The sequence below is a fragment of the Oculina patagonica genome, chromosome 11 (assembly GCF_052425735.1).
Source record: "Oculina patagonica isolate OP01 chromosome 11, crgOcupat, whole genome shotgun sequence".
In the NCBI taxonomy this organism is placed as follows: domain Eukaryota; kingdom Metazoa; phylum Cnidaria; class Anthozoa; order Scleractinia; family Oculinidae; genus Oculina; species Oculina patagonica.
In genome coordinates, this window is record NC_135768.1 from 10,108,427 (window position 1) to 10,127,640 (window position 19,214).

Sequence of the window (19,214 nt, forward strand, 5' to 3'; positions counted from 1 at the left end):
CAGGACGAGATTTACAATAATTTTGGATATGCGACATCAAGAAAAGAATTTCAAGAGATCTCGAGTTGTGATTATTTAAAACACGCGGCAGGTGTTTGCATTAATAGAGGTGAGGAATTCTTTCAGCATTCTTTTCTTTCTAAAGGTTGATTATTTTTATGTCATTCTTCATGCTTGAGTTCTCAGCCCATATATTTAGAAAACAATTGGACCGGCTCAAATGGTCATTTTAAAACGTTTTGCTGTTTCTAAAGTTTATCTTCGCTGAGATCAAGACTTGCCACAGTGCTCGAGTCTAGCAGAGATCACTTGCCACAGCAAAACATAACAAAAATGATATCAAGATTCTGCTGTCGCGTTCTTGTAATTAAATTTACCGTATCATAAATTTTTCTGAATTTTTGCTTTATTTCGTGTTGTTTTGTTTATTCACTTGACTTTAACAAAAACGTATGTCCTCTTTCCATCTTGATGAAGAAAAGGCCAGAAACCATTAGAAAACACAAGCCAACAGGATGCATTTTCTTTATAAACATCCCAAACAGAAAATTAATTTCCAATCAAATGTCTGAAATGAAGAAAAGGATGAACAGAAAAACTGATTAACACCGGGGGCAACCTAGTGTCAGTTATCTCTAGTCTAATTTGCCTGTGTGACATGCCTGTGCGGTGAAATGTTTATTTAATATTGCCTGTGTGGTATGCCTGTGGGCGAAATTTTTATTAATATCACCTGTGTGACATGGCTCTGCGGTGAAGTGTTTATCTGATATTGCCTTTGTGGTGGAATGTTTTTCTTTTATTGCCTGTGGGGCTTTCCTGTGCAGTGGAATGTTTGTCCAATATTTCTTGGTCGGGCATGCCTGTACGGTAAAATGTTTATCTACTATTGCTTGTGTGGCTCGCAACGCGGCGATATGTTATCTAATATTGCCTGTGTGGCTTTGCTGTTCGGTGAACTGGCTTTGATATTTTGCTTTTGAAGTCGGCCTGCGTAGCGAAAGTCGTTTTTTTTTTCTCTGTCAATGCATGTGAGCTTATTTCCGTATGCCTTTGAGGCGCCGGCGTGTCGAATTGTCTTGGTGATTTTGTGCCTGTGTAGCTAGCTTGTGCGGTGGAATCTTTTATTTTTTCTGATAATGCCAGTGAGGTCTGCCAGCGCATTTAGTTTCTGCACTAACTAGAACGTCAACAAAACACAGCAATTCACTGAGAATATTGGATTATGGGTAGTGTGCAACGCCATAACACCACTTTATTGAAGCAATACTTTAACAATAAACTCCTACAAAATGAGAAAACTAACGAGAATACAAACTAGAGTAAGCCGTGCCAGGGTGGCCAGAAAAAACCTAACCTAAAAAACCCTGTGGGAAAAAATGGATAGGAAATCTGGAGCGGGCCAGGCACGACTTAAGTCCCCCGCCAAGACTACTAACTAACAAATATATTGCAAATATATTGCAAAACTATTTCGCAAATATATTGCGAAACTAAAGAGCAATAGATTTAGAAACTTTCAAGCGATCACTAACAGTGTGTTTAATATATCGGCTTTTAGTGGAAGCACATTTCCAGCCGGCATGCATGTCCAAAAGATCACCAGAAACACTCCTACACGCAGGATTCGAAGCGGCACCAGACTTGATACTATGCGTGCCATAATTAGTAATGTCATCAACAAAAGGACTAACATATTTCCTAAACTCCTGCCTAAGAGTTGTGTACGAAACTCCTTTAGATGCATGAAAATACTCCTTAGACTTAGATTTAACAATACGTCTAACAAGGGGAGCAGATGACTCACTGGACGAAGGAAGAAGCTTGAGTAACCTCTCGGTAATAGCTACTGGGCAAGTAGCCTTATAAGACCTGGCTAATAAGGACGTATGCCCTTCCCTATACTGATCATTTTTGCGTTTCGGAATGAAAACCGACATGTATTCGCTGCAAATAGAGACATCCTTGACTGACAAATTACGAATCTCATCCATACGAAAAAACCCGGCGAAGCCAACTAAAAGGATGAAAAGAAAACAAATAACAGCGAGTGAACTACTACAAATATAATGACCAGCGATCCTCAGGACCGTGTCAACAGATAAAGGCTCTTTGGGCTGAACGGGGCGAGCAAGTTTCCTTCTAGCACCCTCTAAGGATGACTTAACAAGGGGGTGACTAGTAGGGCATTTTTCAATCCCAGCTAGATTATGACCCCATCTAATACTGTAAACTACCTACTCTATTGGAGATATCCCCGTATTATTCTTAACTGAATTATTTGTAAGCTCACTAATAAAGAGCGCAATATGTAGAGGCTTTGCGGGAATAACTTGAACCCCGATCTTAGAAGCTGCCCAGTCACGCCACTTCAGCCAGCCTGATCTGTATTTCTGCAAGGTGGAGGGAGCCTTGGACTCTAACTGCAAGTCGAGAAGGCCTGGAACAATCCTACGCAAAGATGGGTCGGACAAAGAATTTGCTTCAAGCCAAATCCCGGATTGTAGAACATCTAAAAAAGAAAATATAAGTAAGCAAGAAAGACGTATAACAACGTAATATACAGAAAATAAAAATAGCAAGAAGCATAAAACACAGCCAATTATCCTTCGAAAACACAACTTGTACTAAAAAATATCAATACGGAGGCCGAGCTTCGCACCCAAGTGATGCTGCCAAATCAGGCAAAACACAAACAAATGGCAAACATGGCATAAAACAATCGGAGAACAAACTACGCGCCAAAATGACGCTGCCAAATCAGGCAAAAAACACAAATCAAAACAACGCGATCAGCGTAGCGCTTAGAGATAAGCTACCTAGTGGAAAATAAATATGCAAGACAGAGCTCACCTAAAATCTACCCACAAAGCTAACATTTTGAATTTGGGGCAACCGCTGAAGGCCGAGGGATGCGACCTGTAAATTTGTTTCTGGCCAGGACCTTCCAACAAGAGGTCTTCTATACATGGAAGCTCAAACACATCCCTAACGAAAGACTTGAACTGGGAAGGGCTGTCGTGCAAAAAAGGCCAGAAATAGGCTGAAGGCCATTGCGGAACGATCAAAGTACCGTAACCAGAGCAGGAAGAGAGAGCTCTAACAGAAGGCACAATGGCGCTCACTGGAGGGCAGATCCAGTTGTTCTCGTTTCGCCAATCTTGAGCGAAAGCATCAACGCCGCTGCAGCCAGGGGAGGCAAATTTAGAGTTGAACCTTGGAAGCTGGGCGTTGTAGTAGGAAGCAAAGCGATCAATCGTGTGCGGGCCCCATTTGGCGTCAATAACTTGGAATACAGAAGGATTGACGGACCAGTCATCCTTGTCGACATATCGACTGAGAAGATCTGCTTTTTCATTAAGCGACCTTGGGATCCACTGCGCTTCTAGGACGATGCTGTTGGAAAGACAGAGGTTAAAAATGTCCATAGCAATTGCCTGAAGATAAATTTTGGAGCTTCCAATAGCAACTATTCTGGCGGCGCCTTGATTATCGGTAAATATCTTGACTCTCTTGTGTTTCAATTGAGCAACGTAAGAAAGCAGCACATAATAAATGGCTTTCAGTTCGCGGAACGTCGAGCTCTGGCCGATATCCTCAGTTTCCCACATGCCCCTTACAACGGTGCCGTCTAGAGTTGCTGAATATCCCCCAAAAGCTACGTCACTTGCGTCGGAAAACACAACAGTATGTGTTGCTAATGGCGGTCTTATAGAATAACCGTTCAGGCAATCGATGTTGCAGTACCAAAATTTTAGCTCTTGCTGTAGACTGGGAGGAAAATGAATTACGCTGTCCCACGCAGACCTGGTTTCTATGGCGAAGTACATCTGCCTAGTCAGAAGACGAGCAATTGGGCCGACTGCTAATGCAACTGATATGATAGAACCCGCTATTCTGGCCAACTCGCGGAATGAAGAATACCCGGCCTGAATTGCAGAATCTAGCAAGCCCTTAAGCTTGGAGACTTTCTTTTCGGGAATTTGGAAAGACATTGAAATAGTATCGATGACGAAACCAAGCCATTCGCCAATTTGCATAGGGGACCAATGTGACTTTTCCTCATTACAAAGAAGACCGGAAGAAGAAAGCTCTTTGCGTTGAATTAAGCTAGCTGCTGAGGCGGAACAATTGTCAGGTAGACTTCCAAAACCATCGTCTAGATAAATGAAACTGTTGTGCCCCATAGAACGCCAACGCTTAACTAACGGGCGCATTAACTTAGTAAAACAAAAGCAGGCACTACTAAGGCCAAAAGGAAGAACTTTAAAAGTAAAATATCTGACAACGCCGGAAAAAGGCCAAGCAAACCCGAGATACTTTTGGTGGTCAAGACAAATGTCAACATGATGGTAGCCTGACTTGAGGTCCCAAGTGAAAAACCAGTGCCCTTCGTCTAGAACTTGAGAAAGCGAGCGGAGGTCTTCGTATTTGAATTTAGGTTTAACTAAATAGTTGTTGACATGCCTAAGATCAATAACCAAGCGCAACTTCTTTCCTTCGGCTACTGTTAAAGGGTTCACGCAGAACGGAGGAACTTCATGCTCAACAATACAACCATTACTAAGAAGCTCACTTATTGCTTCGGCCACAAATTCCGGATGCTGAAGAGCCGATCTATTGTTCTTTAAGCAACACTGTGCAGGGTACTCCGCAAATGGTAACCTGTAACCGCGCCTAATCATGTCAAGCACAAAATCTGGTGCGTCTAAAGTTTCAACCCAGAAGTTAAGTGAGGACTTCAAGCGACCCTTAACGCCATTGCTACCACCCTTAACACTGAATTCATCGCTACTACAAGACAATAAATGCATTAAATCACACTCAACTTGAGCTTCAGCATCATCTGTAATCAATGAACCGCCATCTAGTCAATCACGGCGAGCGTTGCTTTTTGAAGTGTCCGCGGTTTTCGTGCAGGAGGCACTCAAATGACCATAATCCCCACACTGAAAACAAAAAAGGCAATAAAGAACGAACATTAAAATAATATCCGCAACATAAAAATAAAAAGTAGTGGTGTATCGTGTGGCGTCTTTAGACCCGAAGGAAGAACACAAACTGACAACGGCGTATTTATATGAAACGCAATTAACAGCTTTGACGTAACCTGAAACACCTCATTGTGAAAAACACAATGAGAATATGAAATACAGATCGTGCAGAAAGCAAATATCTGCTAAACTACGTACCGCAGATATTTTTATATTGTCTTGGTATTGTTTGTCTAGCGAAAGATTTTTTGTTCTGTTTATACATGGGTGAAAATTTTTTTTTCCTATTAATGCCTTAGAGACCTCCCGGCGTGATAACATTTTTTGCATTGGCAGGTGCTCGTGAGATTTGTTGGCGTGGCAAATTTGCCCAAGAGATTAGACCTTTTTCGCTTGATGTTCTCTAGAGAATTATCCTTTTATCCACATAAAATTTATTCTTTCATATACACGCGACTATTTGACAATTTGAAAGCAAGAATTCTCAAGAGTATGATCACATGGTCTGTAATGGGGCAACAAAACGCCCAAGCGAAAAAGGTCTATTTATGCCTATGTGGTACTATTGTATTACACCGCCTCGGATGTTTGCTTAAGGTCGCGCAGGACCCTTGAAATCATTATGTATGTATTTATTTAAAGAGTATGCACGAAGTGCGACGACTGAAGCCGACAACAAACGAAATATTCACGACAATGTTTTTCTTAAAGTTCTTTGTACAAGTAATTAGACGGTATTGTTCTCAGCTTTGCGTACCGTGCGCTGAAACAAAGCGAATTATCATAATTAGATTCACAGCTGCACAAGTCGGTTGTAAAAATTGTCTCGGAAGGTCTTCGGAAGCGGAAAATCCTGCAATTTTGTGTCCAAGTTTTCTTCGCCTATATAGAATTTCAGGAGTTGATTCGCGAGGAACGTGAACTTGGTGCACTCTATTGTGTTATGACAAGAGCGAATTTTGAAATTTCGTTCTCAAAATGAAGATAGCACGTTTCAAAGTTTAGATTTCACATTTTTACTCTCTTAGAAGCTATTAACTTCTAGCAGTTTTTGAAATCGAAAATTTCGTTCTTGTCATAACACAAAAGACGTTATGATTCATCTCTAGGTTATACAATCATTTAATTCGGTGCGCTGTTGTAGCCGAAAACTTGGACACAAAATTGCATTATCTGCAGTAAAACTTTTAAGAGCCTGTAGCATTACAATAAACGGTCATCTCTTAGTAGAAGGACAATCATGATGTAATTCCATCATCCCTTAATATCCTTGATAAATTTTAGAGGAATCGATGTTCAAAATGTAGCGAATTAAAGCTTTACAAGATAGTACCCCGTCAAGAAATTTGGCTAATGAATTTATTAATGAGCAAGGGTCCTGCGCGACCTTAAGGTCGCGGGGGACACCTTAGGCTCATCATTATACATTTATTTAAAGCGTATGCACGTAGTGCAACGACTGACATCGACAATTTTACGAGATATTCATGACTGGATAAAAATATGGGTGCGTGCGCGTGATTTAAAAAAAATCCTGTTTCTTTGATATTTTGACCGATTTAAAACAACACTTAGCTTTATACGTTGATATAGATTGTAGGAAGTCTGTGAGCTTGTTTTTATTCAAATTTGAAAATTTCTGCAGCTCTATTAACTATGCTCAGAGTAATCACAATAATATTCGGCATAAACAATCGTGTCCTTTTTAAAAACGCATTGTTCTCACCATAAAAGCGTGAAATATAATTATCATAATTACATCTCTCCTTTGGAAACTGATCGTGTTTTGGTCGGGACACCTTCGGAAATCTCAAAGTTTGGACTTTTCCGACAATTTTGTGGCAGAGAATACAGCGCGGATACATAACTTCATGACTTGCCACTGCAGATAGGTAAACTATGAATACTGTAGTGTGTCATAACAGAAGCGGAATTTTAAAAGAGCGCTTTTAGAAAGAGGTAGAAGGCATTCAATTAAAATTTGCGCATTTAAACCGCCATTACTTGCTGGCAAATCTTAAATTAAAAAATCCGCTTCTGTTATGACACTCTAGAGATATTGACTGATTAGTTTTTGACAAGATCAGAGTGTGCTGTCTCCTACTCGTTCCGCAAACTCTGCCACAAAATCATGTTCTTCCTAATTTGGCACTAACAAGGCTATAACATCGCCGTTAAGTCCAATTCACCAAATAAAAGATGACATACATAATCATTCATCATTTCTTTATGTCTCTGTAAAATTTGAGCTTAATCGCACCCCTAACAGCGGAGAAATAAGCGTTTTAAAACATGCAGGTCTAGCGAAATTTCGCTTCATGAATTTATTCATGCTGTAGGTATCCCCCGTGACCTTAAAGTGAAATTTTATCTGTTGTTGTTGCCTGTGACACGTGTCTCTGAGCGAATTGGTTAGCCTGTGAGGTTCGCTGACATTTTTACGTTTTTACGGATAATGCCTTTGTGCCTTTGGTGAGGTTTTGAACAAAAGACTCATAGCTTGTTTCTTAGTGAAGGAAAACAAATCGAAACAGAAAATGGCACTTATATTTGTTAGATTATCTGTGCAATCTGTTTTTGTTTTATTTGATGCTCGTATGGTGTAATTATGTAGCGGAATGTATTTGGCCTCATTAATTATGTGTTAGCACGTTTGTGTTATTAATTTTTTAATGACAACTGCATGTAATAACAATAATGACAATATAATCAGTAACAATAATAATAATAATAATAATAATAATAATAATAATAACAATTAATAATAATGATTAATAATAATAAATAATGCTTTTCTGTGGTCATATAATGATGAAATGATGTTAATGTTCGTTGTTGTTCAGAATGTACAACGTACGAAAGGGAAAACGTTTGAAAAATAAGATTGATAATTATTTAGGAGAAGAATGATATGTTGTGAGTCATGTGGAGGCTGGAGGCTTTAGAAAACTGTTACACCACAAAATGTAATAATTGACGCAAAATGTAATAGTAACCCAAAATGTAATAGACTTAAGTAACACAAAATGTAATAACTTCAGTTTGACAAATGCCACCTATCAATCATCTACAATGAGTGCCAAAAGTTCGAGACAGTTGGTTGAAATGAATTCTAATTCTAACTTTTCCATCTTTCTACTTGAAATCCGGTGCAGCTTTTGAACCACTCCCCCTCCTTGTACACAAACGAGGCAAGTCTTGCAGATAGCAAATCCAACATTAGTTCGGGGGAAGGGGGTAATATCGACAGGGTGTGGGGGTGAAAATGGTCTAAGATACTCAAAAAGTGTCGAGTGTCTCAACACTTTTGGCGCCCATTGTAGATCGAAGATCGCTCATATTTCTGTTTCAATTATAGAAGTCGACGTATACGCATTAACCAGATATACTTGGCAACCATTTTCAAGAGAGTAAGAAGCCCCTTCCAGCAAAGTATAAGTCGGATATCGAGCTTTTGCTGAGCGATGGAGATAAACGTGGAAGGAATGAAAGCTATATCAAAATGACCCCAAAAGGATTCAAAACGGCAATCAGAAATAACATCACACACAATAACGTTAACGTTCTCTCCTATGCCTATAGAAACGACCAAGAAATCGAAATCTCTGAGCTTTCCTCTCCCAAGAAAGGGGGTGAATCGGTCCACGGATCAGAGGATTGCGGAATCGTGCACAGCTTTTTTTAAGCGGATTTTAGGGTCATGTCCTGAAAATGCAGCAGATTTATCCGTTTTGGGGGCCCGGAATTTGGTTTTTGCTAATTATAAAGTCTATTAAGTGATAAATGTATAGATTTAGATTTCAACCCTATTTTAATCCATCTATCTTATTTTAACGATTTCTAAAGGGGAACCATACCTATGTGTTCAAACCAATAACAATCAAAGTTTGTAAATAAACTAATTTTTGGATGCTCTTTCAAATGTCAGGGTTCAGTTTTTAATTTAATCAATTTTTAAAATCGTACCCAGTCCCCTGCTCATTTAGAACATGGCTAATTATTACGCCACTGGACTGACAGACATCCAACCACAACAACTTTGAGCCTGGTTGTCAGCGAGCTTTGCAATGAGCTTACTCACCCCGCTTGCTGCATAGCTTGGGTTACATTCCCTATTGCTTCATCTACTATGTCAACCATTGCTGCATACGTGCGCCTCCTCATGTCAACAATAAAATGGTACTTGTCCACGTACTCCTCAGGGGCTTCCATTGGTCCATGCACATTTTGAAATGGTAGATAAAGAAACAAGGGAAGGGAGGCATTATGGGATAAGATGACATTCTGGGCTTGCTGAAGAGAAAAAGTAAAAATGTCAAGTTGGATGGAAATCCACAATCACAGAAAATTACAAAAACAGTGGAACCCAACCACAATCATAACAAAAAGTTTTATGATCACAGAAAACCCAATCACTCTCACAAGAATTCTACAACCTTAGCTCACCAAGACAACGCCACAATCACAAGAGATTACAGCATGTCATGCAAAACGAGAGACAAAACTACAGTCTCTCAGCTCCTCTTAAGAAATGAAAAGGACCTCGGCCGATTGGGTAATCATTTTGCCAAGGACATCAAATGAGTCAGATGAGTCCCGTTGGATAAACTTCTACAACTCAGGTCAACATTGTTTAACTAAAAGCAGACCAATAACTGAATGTTTCTGGCCATAATTTTTGCACCCGTTCCTTTAAATTTCGTTGGCAATATTGTACAAATCTCAGTGCTAGTAAAAAGAATGGGCTATAAAACTTTCCAGTAGATTGAGAATTTTCTACCAGAAAGATTAGGAAGATCCCCATGAAAGATAAAAGGTGACTCTACAACAGTTGAAACTCTCTTAACGGACACTCTCATGCTCTGCTTATGGCTGACTTGTTTGAAACCCTGTTTAAACTCCCATAAAAACTCTGTATTTTTACATTCTCGTAAGCGGCCATTCCCGTAAGCGGCTGCGGACACTTTAAGAGATTACAACTTAGACTTTCTCTTTGTTTTTAAGTTCCCGTAAGCAGACACCCCAAAGAAAATCCTGTTAACAGCCTCTGTACCTTGTTTTTATCAATCAATTTTACATCGCCGTTGGTCACAATGGTTTTACAGTAACTACAGTGCAATTTTTCAGGGTTTGTTTTGTTGTCATCCACGTCTATCCAGTTATTGTTAGCCGGGTAAGCGCCCATAAGCGGCCATCTGTACCCTATACCGCTAGTGGCCGCTTACGAGAACCATTCTTGTAAGTGGCCAACTCCAGTTACGGGCACTTTTTCGCATCCTGAGGGTGCCTGCTTAAGAGAGCTTCGACTGTAATATAAGTATGGTTAACTCAAATGGTAAAAGTTTCTTTCCACTTGCATGAAATATTTTCTGGAATTGTTGGTTATGGAAAAAAGCAGCCAGTTTGTAAGGAAACAGTTTGCCGTGTACTTTGAATTCGTAAATTCCAAAATGCATGTTCACCTGACCTTGGCATAAAGTCTGGATGAATAAACTCCTCCCTTATCTTTGACTGGCTCCTTGTTATCATGCAGATCAAGAATGCCATTATGATCATCATGATAATATTTGTCTTCAGCCCCTGTATAATAACCATAAAATGAATCAAAGCCACGGTATATTGGGGTGTACGGCCATTTGAAAAAACCAAGATGCCACTTCCCAACCATATGAGTTGCATAGCCTGCCAAGAAATCATAACAAAGAAATGATTTAAGTGACAATGAATATGATAATGAGTAAACAGAATCAAGATAAGGCTGTCCCTTTTCTTTTCGTTTACCATCAAGTGGGTTTTACTAACTTTGGGTCAGTCGGTTGGATTAAAAAAAAAAGTTATAAAAAAATTAGGAGCCTGCATCATTGCTGTGGAGCCTAGAAACAACAAGACTGGGTCACAAAACCAACATGGCGGCAATGGAGGAAGTAAAGATCCATCTCGTACTGCGCGTGCAAAGTTAAACTTTTTGACACTGAATATCTGTACGTACAAAAGAAATGTTTATATTTCGGATTGAAAGTGAAAAAATGTTGTACTAGGTCGTTACCTTCCCCTGAACCTTTTTTGAAAATGCACACATATAAGTCAGTTGGATGACAGTAAAAAAGGGGGACGGCCTAATTAGACACTTTTTGGGAGATGAGTGAAATATTAGAGTTTTAACAGTCTAATCTTTTTTGATACGAACCTTCCAATTGTATATATAATTTTATCCATTTTGTATTCAATTTTTTATTCGTCGAAGGCTGTAGAGTGACAGCCGAAAGCTCATTGTTTTTAATATTTTTAGCCAGTGAACGTTTGTTTTTATTACTTCCAATTGAAGTTGGACTAACATAAGCATGTTAAATCAATCTCTGAGTTGTCCCAAACTAGACATTTGTTAGTAACATATACACATTACAGGAAAGAAAGTTATTACCAGCATTCTTGAGTGCCTGTGGTAAGGTTGTGATGTTAAGTGGCAGTCCATAAGGCTCGTCAGTTTCTATGTTGTGATGCTGTAAGCCTGATAATGTCCAAGAAATAAAAAAAAAAAGTGAGATAAAAAATGGATTTAACAGCACAACACAGCACCGTATCGCAGCGTACAGTACGGTAACGGTACGGTATTCCACTTGGAAGTTCTGTATGGCGCAGATTGCCGGTCAAGGTCTTCAAAACATCTTGCATGCGAAGTTTTTAGATTGGCTGCATTGGATTTACACTGAAGAATTAAGAAAAAATTGCTGGTCAATTTTGCCGGTCATTTAGCGATTTAATAAATAAGTATTGCACGATATCTAAATATCTTGCGTTGCAGACGAACTAAACCCCGGTATAGTCCTATACCGAGGTTTTGTGAGACGTCCGGCTGCGACGCAGGCTATATCTAAAATGCTGCCTTAAAAAACGTGCAAGCACACCACACCTGTATGTATTGGATATCTGCCGGACAGAAGAGCACTTCTGGTCGGTGTACAAATCGGTTGTACATAATAATTATCCAGAATTACTCCTTCTGCCGCTAGCTTGTCCATGTTCGGTGTGTTGATTTTTGAGCCGTGAAATCCAACATCGCTCCAGCCAAAATCATCCACAACTACTAACAGAATATGCAAAGGGCGACCACCAACTTGGAATATACAAATGTGAACACAAACAGCGTCGAGAAAATGGACGAATGTTGGAAACGCATTCTTCACACTTCACAAGATTTGTTTTGTACAAAAACGGTAAAGAGAACAGACAAAATAAAGGTAGACTGTTCACAGTCCCCTATTTTTTCCGTGAAGTCGTAGAGATCGATCGTTCAGTCCGACGGGCCGCCATCTTGGTTTACAAACGCGAGCGAAAACTGGGGAGAGTGCAAATGGTCATTGCGTGGGGATGGGAGAGCGGACTGAACGATCGATCTCCACGACTTCACGGAAAAATAGGGAACTGTGAACAGTCTAAAGTAAAGGTCACAGTCTTTTCATGTGACCGTCGTTAATGAGCGTACCAAATTATCGCAGAAATGTCACAATAAATCGGCGTTGTATAAAATATGAGGAATATGGACTGAACTCTGGACTAAGAAAAAAGGACTCAAAAAATCTGGACTAAAAAAAATTTTGGACTCCACTACAAAACAATTAAAAAATAACGAAAACATGAATAAAGATAAAAATTAAAAAAATTCGAACTAATAAGTTGACACTGGCTAAAAATATTGTTTTTGGACGTTTCGGCCACTACTGTTGCCTTCTTCAGTGACTTCAGCAATATAAAAATGCAAATGTTTAACGGCGTCCTGTTAAAATATGTAACGAACGTGTGATAAAAACTAAATGAACTTTCCGAGTGCAACAAAAGTCTCTAGAGCATTCTTAATGAGTCTATGAATTCTTAATGCTATTGTAAACGTTTGGTAGCGCTATGTGTTCGTTTATAGTTCCTATCTCGCACAGAATGCCAAGCTTCAAGAATTAGTCGTTGTTTTCACACCGTTGACCTGTTAACAATTTTGACGCTCTCCAAATCTATTTGATGGTCGTTAAGCATATGGTGTTTTGCCAACAAAGAGTTTTTATCCAATGTTGCGATGGCCTTCGCGTGTTCTTTCATACGTGTTTTAAGCGCGCGTGATGTCTGACCAACATAAACACAGTCACAATCGTTACACTTGATCGTTTATACAATTCCTCTGGTATCCTCTTTCTCGATCCTGTCTTTTGTTTTTTTCAGTATGTTCGAGATGGTACGTATAGGTTTATGGACGACCTTGATGTTGAAGCCACGAAGAACGTTTGCAATTCTTTCGGAAAAACCTTTGGCGTAAGGGAGGATAACAAAACCACGATGGTCGATATCATGTGTTTCTTGTTGTCTACTCCGTACTCGGTTGGCGCAGACTGTGAAGACATCTCGCGCGCGTGGTCAGACATCACGCGCGCTTAAAACACGTATGAAAGAACACGCGAAGGCCAAAACTATTGAACTTAGCGGAGAACGTCAGTTCGGCGAAAGTCGATGGATAAAAAACCTAACAGCTTATAATTAACACTATTGAATTAGCTTGAGTAGTGAACGCGATGATTCAGCAAATATAAGATTCCTATTGAACTGAACGGAGAACGTGAGGTCGGCAAGTAACTTATTAAGCCAGGTAAACATACTGAAAGCTAATTACTTTTACCAAGCAGCAAGAAACAAGCAGTGGGAATATCGTCACATGTTCCGAACTGCAATGTTCTGACGAGAAGATGACGATTATGAAGTCATTACGTTACGCATTGTTAAAATGGATTCATTACAACGAGTGAAAGCAGACGTCAGTACGGTAGTTGTTTCTCTCATGAAAACAGTTGCTTTTCCCACTCCCTTACATCTGCAATGACCCAAGAGCAAGCCCTGTAAGGCGAGTTTCCTTCCTTTCAACCTGACATTGAAATGCAAAGTATTCAGCTAACTCTAAAAATCAACTTCTTTGGTCGAATACAAAAGCTCACGAACTATAAAGGAACCTTTCATTATTTCCAGCATGCGTCTTTGTGAAGTGGGATAACAGTACATGTACTTAAGTAAACTGATTGTATTCAGCTAATAAGCTGCTGTTGGCTTTTTAAAAGTGTTTTTTTAAATACTAAAAAAGGTTCAACATAGAAATGACAGAAATCACTGAAATACGGCAAATCCTCCGTAACACATCAATAAGTGATCCATAGTAACATAGAAATCTCTAAAGAAATTTCGTGTGACTGTGTAGCGCATATAACTAGCCGAGTGAATTGAAAACGATAATGAAAATGAAAAAGAAAAATGCACCTGATGGTAGTATAATGTTTCCATACGTTTCGGGGCTACTGCCCCTTCTTCAGTGGAAAATGTGAAATGCCATCTAACGGAAATCCGGAAGATAAGTGGTCCATCCTACCAAAATGATAAATTAAATATTTACCCATGTATTCACCTAATTTTCTAAAAGACTCAGATTTCCGTAGTATTATCACTACTAGGTAATTTCACTACTTTTTAAAACAAATCCATTCATAGGGATTCTGATATCAGTTGTTTATGCTGTGCAAGAGAGTTTGCACCATTTCTGGTGTCTTGGCAAAAATAGACAAGAAAGATTCGCATCCTTCGTCCTCGTCAGTGGCAGAAAGTACAATGACTTTTCCTTCTCCATTGTTGTTGATGATATTTGCCTTTTCAACCAACATCTTAGCTGTTATTTTGTGCTTGTTGGAGCAAAAAAAGTTGAATGCTTCAAGCCAAAATCTAAAGCCATGTAACGAACCAGAAACATGTGTGTGGTTTCACCAGCAAGTCGCGGGTTTACATCGACCAGGTAATTTCCGTGATCTGTGATCAGGACCTCAAAATTGACCAAACCAAAGTAGCCTCGCTCTTGAAGATAGTTTTTAATTGGTACAGTAAACTGCTCATACAGAAGGGATTCATACTCTCCATGCTTGTCCCAGTCCACGTCTATGGCGCTAACGCGATACAAATTAAACCTATTAATCCCAGTACCTATCCAGAAGATCTCCCCCGAGTTGTGCAGATAAAAATGACAGCTTGGCACTTCTTTGACTCCAGGAATAAATTCTTGTATCACAATCCCTTCCTTCCAGCCGCGCACGTCTCTGATTTGTCGCAAAGTGGCAAAAAACTCGCCCTCATTCTTAGCAAGACTGTTTCCATGTCCACCAAAGCTCATGTCGACTTTAACCATGCAGGGATAAGAAATGGGTGTTTTGGCATTTTCGTCCATGTGTCTTGCCGTTGGCGCTTTAATGTCAAGTATGGAGCTCTTGAGTTGTACTTCAAACAAAACATCGGGATCTACGCTGTGCTTGTGCTTCGGGATGCCTTGGAATGCCGCCTGTGTCACAAAAGGAATATCATCCTGCAGTCCTTCGTCCAGTGGCTTGATAACTATGGGAGGAAAAGCGGGAAGCCATTGTTTCCAGTGTTGTTGCAAGTACGATTCTGGTTTGTATTCCATGATAATGGGAATTTCATTCCCGGCTGCAGGCAAATGTTTAAATGCCGACAGAGTTTGACTCACCCTCGGTGAACACGGTGGATAATCGAATAGTCGGTATTTTTCATCGTTCAAGAATGTCCATCCTTTGCCATACGAGGTCGGATACTGTGGAAAAAAATAGGCCTCTTTCACGTCCTTTTCTATGAGACTTCCAATGGTGACAGCGTTCTTGGAAGACATCACGATGTTTAGACCAACTGTTATCCCAGTTTAAGTGGCGCGGGTTGTGGCTTTTACGGCGGTGGAAAAAATTTTTAAAAAAAACGACACAACAGTTTGTTGGTGTGATGCTCAAGATATTCGGTTATTGTTCATCATTACTTTCAGTCGGCTTTGTCCAGATATTCTGTGAGACCAAAAAAAGGATATTTCCTTGTTGCACCTAACGGTTCGTCTGTCGCATAAATTTTCATTAAATTTGAATATTCCAAAACAATTGAAAAATCTGAAGTGCCTAGTCACCCTTTACTGCTATGTGACCTGAAAATAAAGCAAGAACAAAAATTTGATACGCCTTCCATGTTCCCGCCGCAACAGTATGTATCAGTAATTTAAACGCCAAAAAGAACACTATTTCGTATTCGTGAATTCTACAAGTACAGTTATACAAATGTGTATACGAGTTCGCGCGAGCTCGGAATGTTTGACAATTAAGTGTCATTGTCAGAGAAAACCAGGCAATGCCAAAAAATGGGGTTCAGCCGATTCCCCTAATATTTTCAGCATTTGAAACCTATCAGATAAGATTAAGATTGGTGGCATTTAAATGATTTTCTGCCTTTTCAATCCTGAGATTGACCACCCCCCTAGTTTTTGGCACAGAAAGTGCCAAAATTCTACATAAAAAAGGCCAACTTCTCGGTACTGGAAACAGATCTTCCTTTTGCATTTCGTGCACAATTTTTTTCTCAAGGTAAATTAACTAGTTGTTAATGTTTTGCATGCTTAAAAACAAATTTTCAGTTTAACTGTAATTTTTACCATATTTTCTAAACTAGGTAGGTAGCTTGTGCCTTGCCACAGAGTGAATTTCGTGGGTTTTCAAATTTATTTTTTTCAAAAGTGCGGTGGTTTATTTTTTATTAAAAGCCATTTTATAACAGTCCATACCCTTCTCAATCAAAAACAAGAATTTATTGATTGGCACAAGAAACTCTTTTTCCACGAATTTAGTTCAAAAATGCCTCTGATCGCTCTTATGGCCATTTTCCCGCCAAAATTAAATCACCAGATTATCACATAACATCGACAAAATTACATTTCAAAATGAAATACTTGTATTGTAATTGATTTGAAAAGAGTAGAAACTTCAGCAAATGTGTTAGAAATTGATTTCGAAATAATTATGTTAATTAAAGTTAATAGATACCGCAGGCCATGCATGAAATCATTGTGTATTTCCCGCGAAATTTAGTCGTATTATGTAAGTATTACTTGGATTTTCATAGCCTATATCTAGATTAGTTTGGTTTGTCTGAAAAGCGAGAATATAAATCTTATATATAAGGCGCTCTTAGTAGTAATGTTCCAAGGTATTAAAATAAGAAACCAGGTGACGTTATTTCTCCCGGTCGACATAACTTTTGTCAGTTTCAGTTCATGTTATCACGTTTCATACGGGACAAACACTCTTATAAATATGAATTGTTCGTTTACTTCACAAGAATCACCTTGTATTCTTCTCGGATATAGTACAACTATTCTCCCGTTATAGATGCTTGTAAACAAGACGTTACAGTTCACTTACTAGGACCTGTTGTGAGTGACTAGCGAGGATGCCGATCTCGAAGTTCAGCAAGAGTAGCAGGTATGAGTATCTGTCGAAAACACTATAAGAGAAGTAGGAGCCGACTGCATGCGACTGGCGACCTTGACAAATTACTTGTTGCTATCATTGCACAAGGATAAATGTAAACAGGTTAATGACCCACGCCGTGTTTGTATGACCTTTGTAATGTATGCATTACTGTCACGCTGGTTGTAATTTGAGCTCTTCTCTTTTCAGGTTCGTCTCGAATGCTTGTCATCCGAAAAGATACAGAAACACTCACACAAGACCCAAGTAGACACAGGTAGAAGTTCAGCTGAGCAGTTTTTAATCTCGAATCAATAGTGATAGGAAGCATTTTTTTGGCTTATACAATCTGGCAATAGCGCAACTGTCATCGTGACACTCTTGATGAAATAAACGCACACAAATCTCTGTTTTGGATCTATGTTGTTGAGGACTGTATTATCGTTTTTATCACTGTAGATTACTGAAATATGCCCCATCACCCATCTGAATTTGCACAGAAGTACAACGTTTAGCAAATATGGGCCATGAAGTTCATAAAACTGAGCTTTCATTTCCTATAATATAATAACAATCATAGATCTTGGGACACCTATGAGGATAACGATGATGATGATGATGATGATGATGATGATGATGATGATTGCATTTTGACTGCAATGACTGTAATCAGGACATGCATGAAAATAAAACCCAGTTCCTCCAGACAACCGTTGGTACTAACCAGGTTTCCCCATATTTCCATTAATTTCTCCAGTTAAGTCATTTCTTTTTTATATTTCAACTTTCAGTCAGCTGTTTTTGTGAATTGTTGCACAGAGCATTATAGGCTATGTAGGACAGAGGGCTGTTACATGGCAAGAGGCATTCAGAGGTTGCATACTGCGTCTTAATTCTAACTACACTATGCATTTTTAGTAGAAACTCAGCCATACTTTATTGGAAATCCGCAAGAAGGATTGGTTTTCCCATTGTGTTCTACTCGCTGTTAGCATAACCACACTGACCTACTATTGGTAATCGCGCAATCTGATTGGCTACACAGGTGCCTACTATTGATCCGTAGAAGGCTCTCGGAGCGCGCGCTTAGTTTTCGCTTAATTTTATCAATCAAAACCTTCAATAAATCAATTCTTGCGATATTCTGAGTTGAATAGATCGGTCAGTGGGTTATGCTAACACAATTAGACGGCTCGCTCTCGGTTTCTACCGGCTTTTGATAGTTGACTCGGGGCTTCGCCCCTCGCCAACTATCAGCCGGTAGAAACCTCGAGCTTGCCGTCTTATTGTTAATTATAGTTCACCACTAAATTTTCTCCGATTCTGATTGGTTTAAATTGAACACGTGACGCGATAGTGCCCGTCCGCCGGAGGGCACTATCAGCCCATAGTGCCCTCCCGTGAAAAATGCCCGGATCGATAGTGCCCGCCCGCGACTGTTTTTTGTAAACAAGCTGCCTGCGGATAAAAAACCCAACTAAATTCACTGCATTTAGTGGGTTTCTCGTCTGGTTTTGTTTCGTTTGTTAAATTTCGGCTTTCAATTGAGTTTTTTATCCTCAAAAGTAAAAATAATTCACAATGCTTGTTTTTGTATGTGCGCGCGGAAGAAAATTTAGTGGTGAACAATAAAGACAATAGAGTGTTTCTGTCTCGGAACTATCGGTCTGATAGTTGCCCCTTGAAAATTTGATGTTCTTAAAACTAGCACATTTGCCCTCGAAGCTACGCTTCTCGGGCTAATATTTGTTTTAAGAACATCAAATTTCCGCGGGGCAACTATCAGACGATAGTTCCTCGACAGAAACACTCTATTGTTAAAATAGAACATGATTGTGAGTTGGCTTAAAAGTACTTAAAGTTGTAGGTTTTGGATAGCGATAGTCCACTGTATGTTTTTGGATAGCGA

At 39.4% G+C, this 19,214-nt stretch overlaps 1 protein-coding gene and 2 pseudogenes across 1 annotated transcript in view; all 3 read right to left on the reverse strand.

Moving 5' to 3' along the window:
- LOC144630221 (arylsulfatase B-like) overlaps positions 1-13,111 on the reverse strand; it is a 39,406-nt gene extending 26,295 nt beyond the window's left edge. The window contains exons 1-4 of the mRNA XM_078488553.1: positions 11,905-13,111; positions 11,416-11,502; positions 10,462-10,676; positions 9,076-9,287 (exon numbers count right to left, since the gene is read on the reverse strand). Coding sequence (XP_078344679.1) covers positions 9,076-9,287; positions 10,462-10,676; positions 11,416-11,502; positions 11,905-12,013 — 623 coding nt within the window. The 5' untranslated portion in view covers positions 12,014-13,111. The remainder of the gene's footprint in view (positions 1-9,075; positions 9,288-10,461; positions 10,677-11,415; positions 11,503-11,904) is intronic.
- LOC144630271 (uncharacterized) lies at positions 1,206-5,085 on the reverse strand (annotated as a pseudogene).
- A 1,140-nt stretch (positions 13,112-14,251) lies between the features above and the next one.
- Positions 14,252-15,740, reverse strand: LOC144630229 (uncharacterized; annotated as a pseudogene).
- Between the last annotated feature and the right edge of the window lie 3,474 nt (positions 15,741-19,214).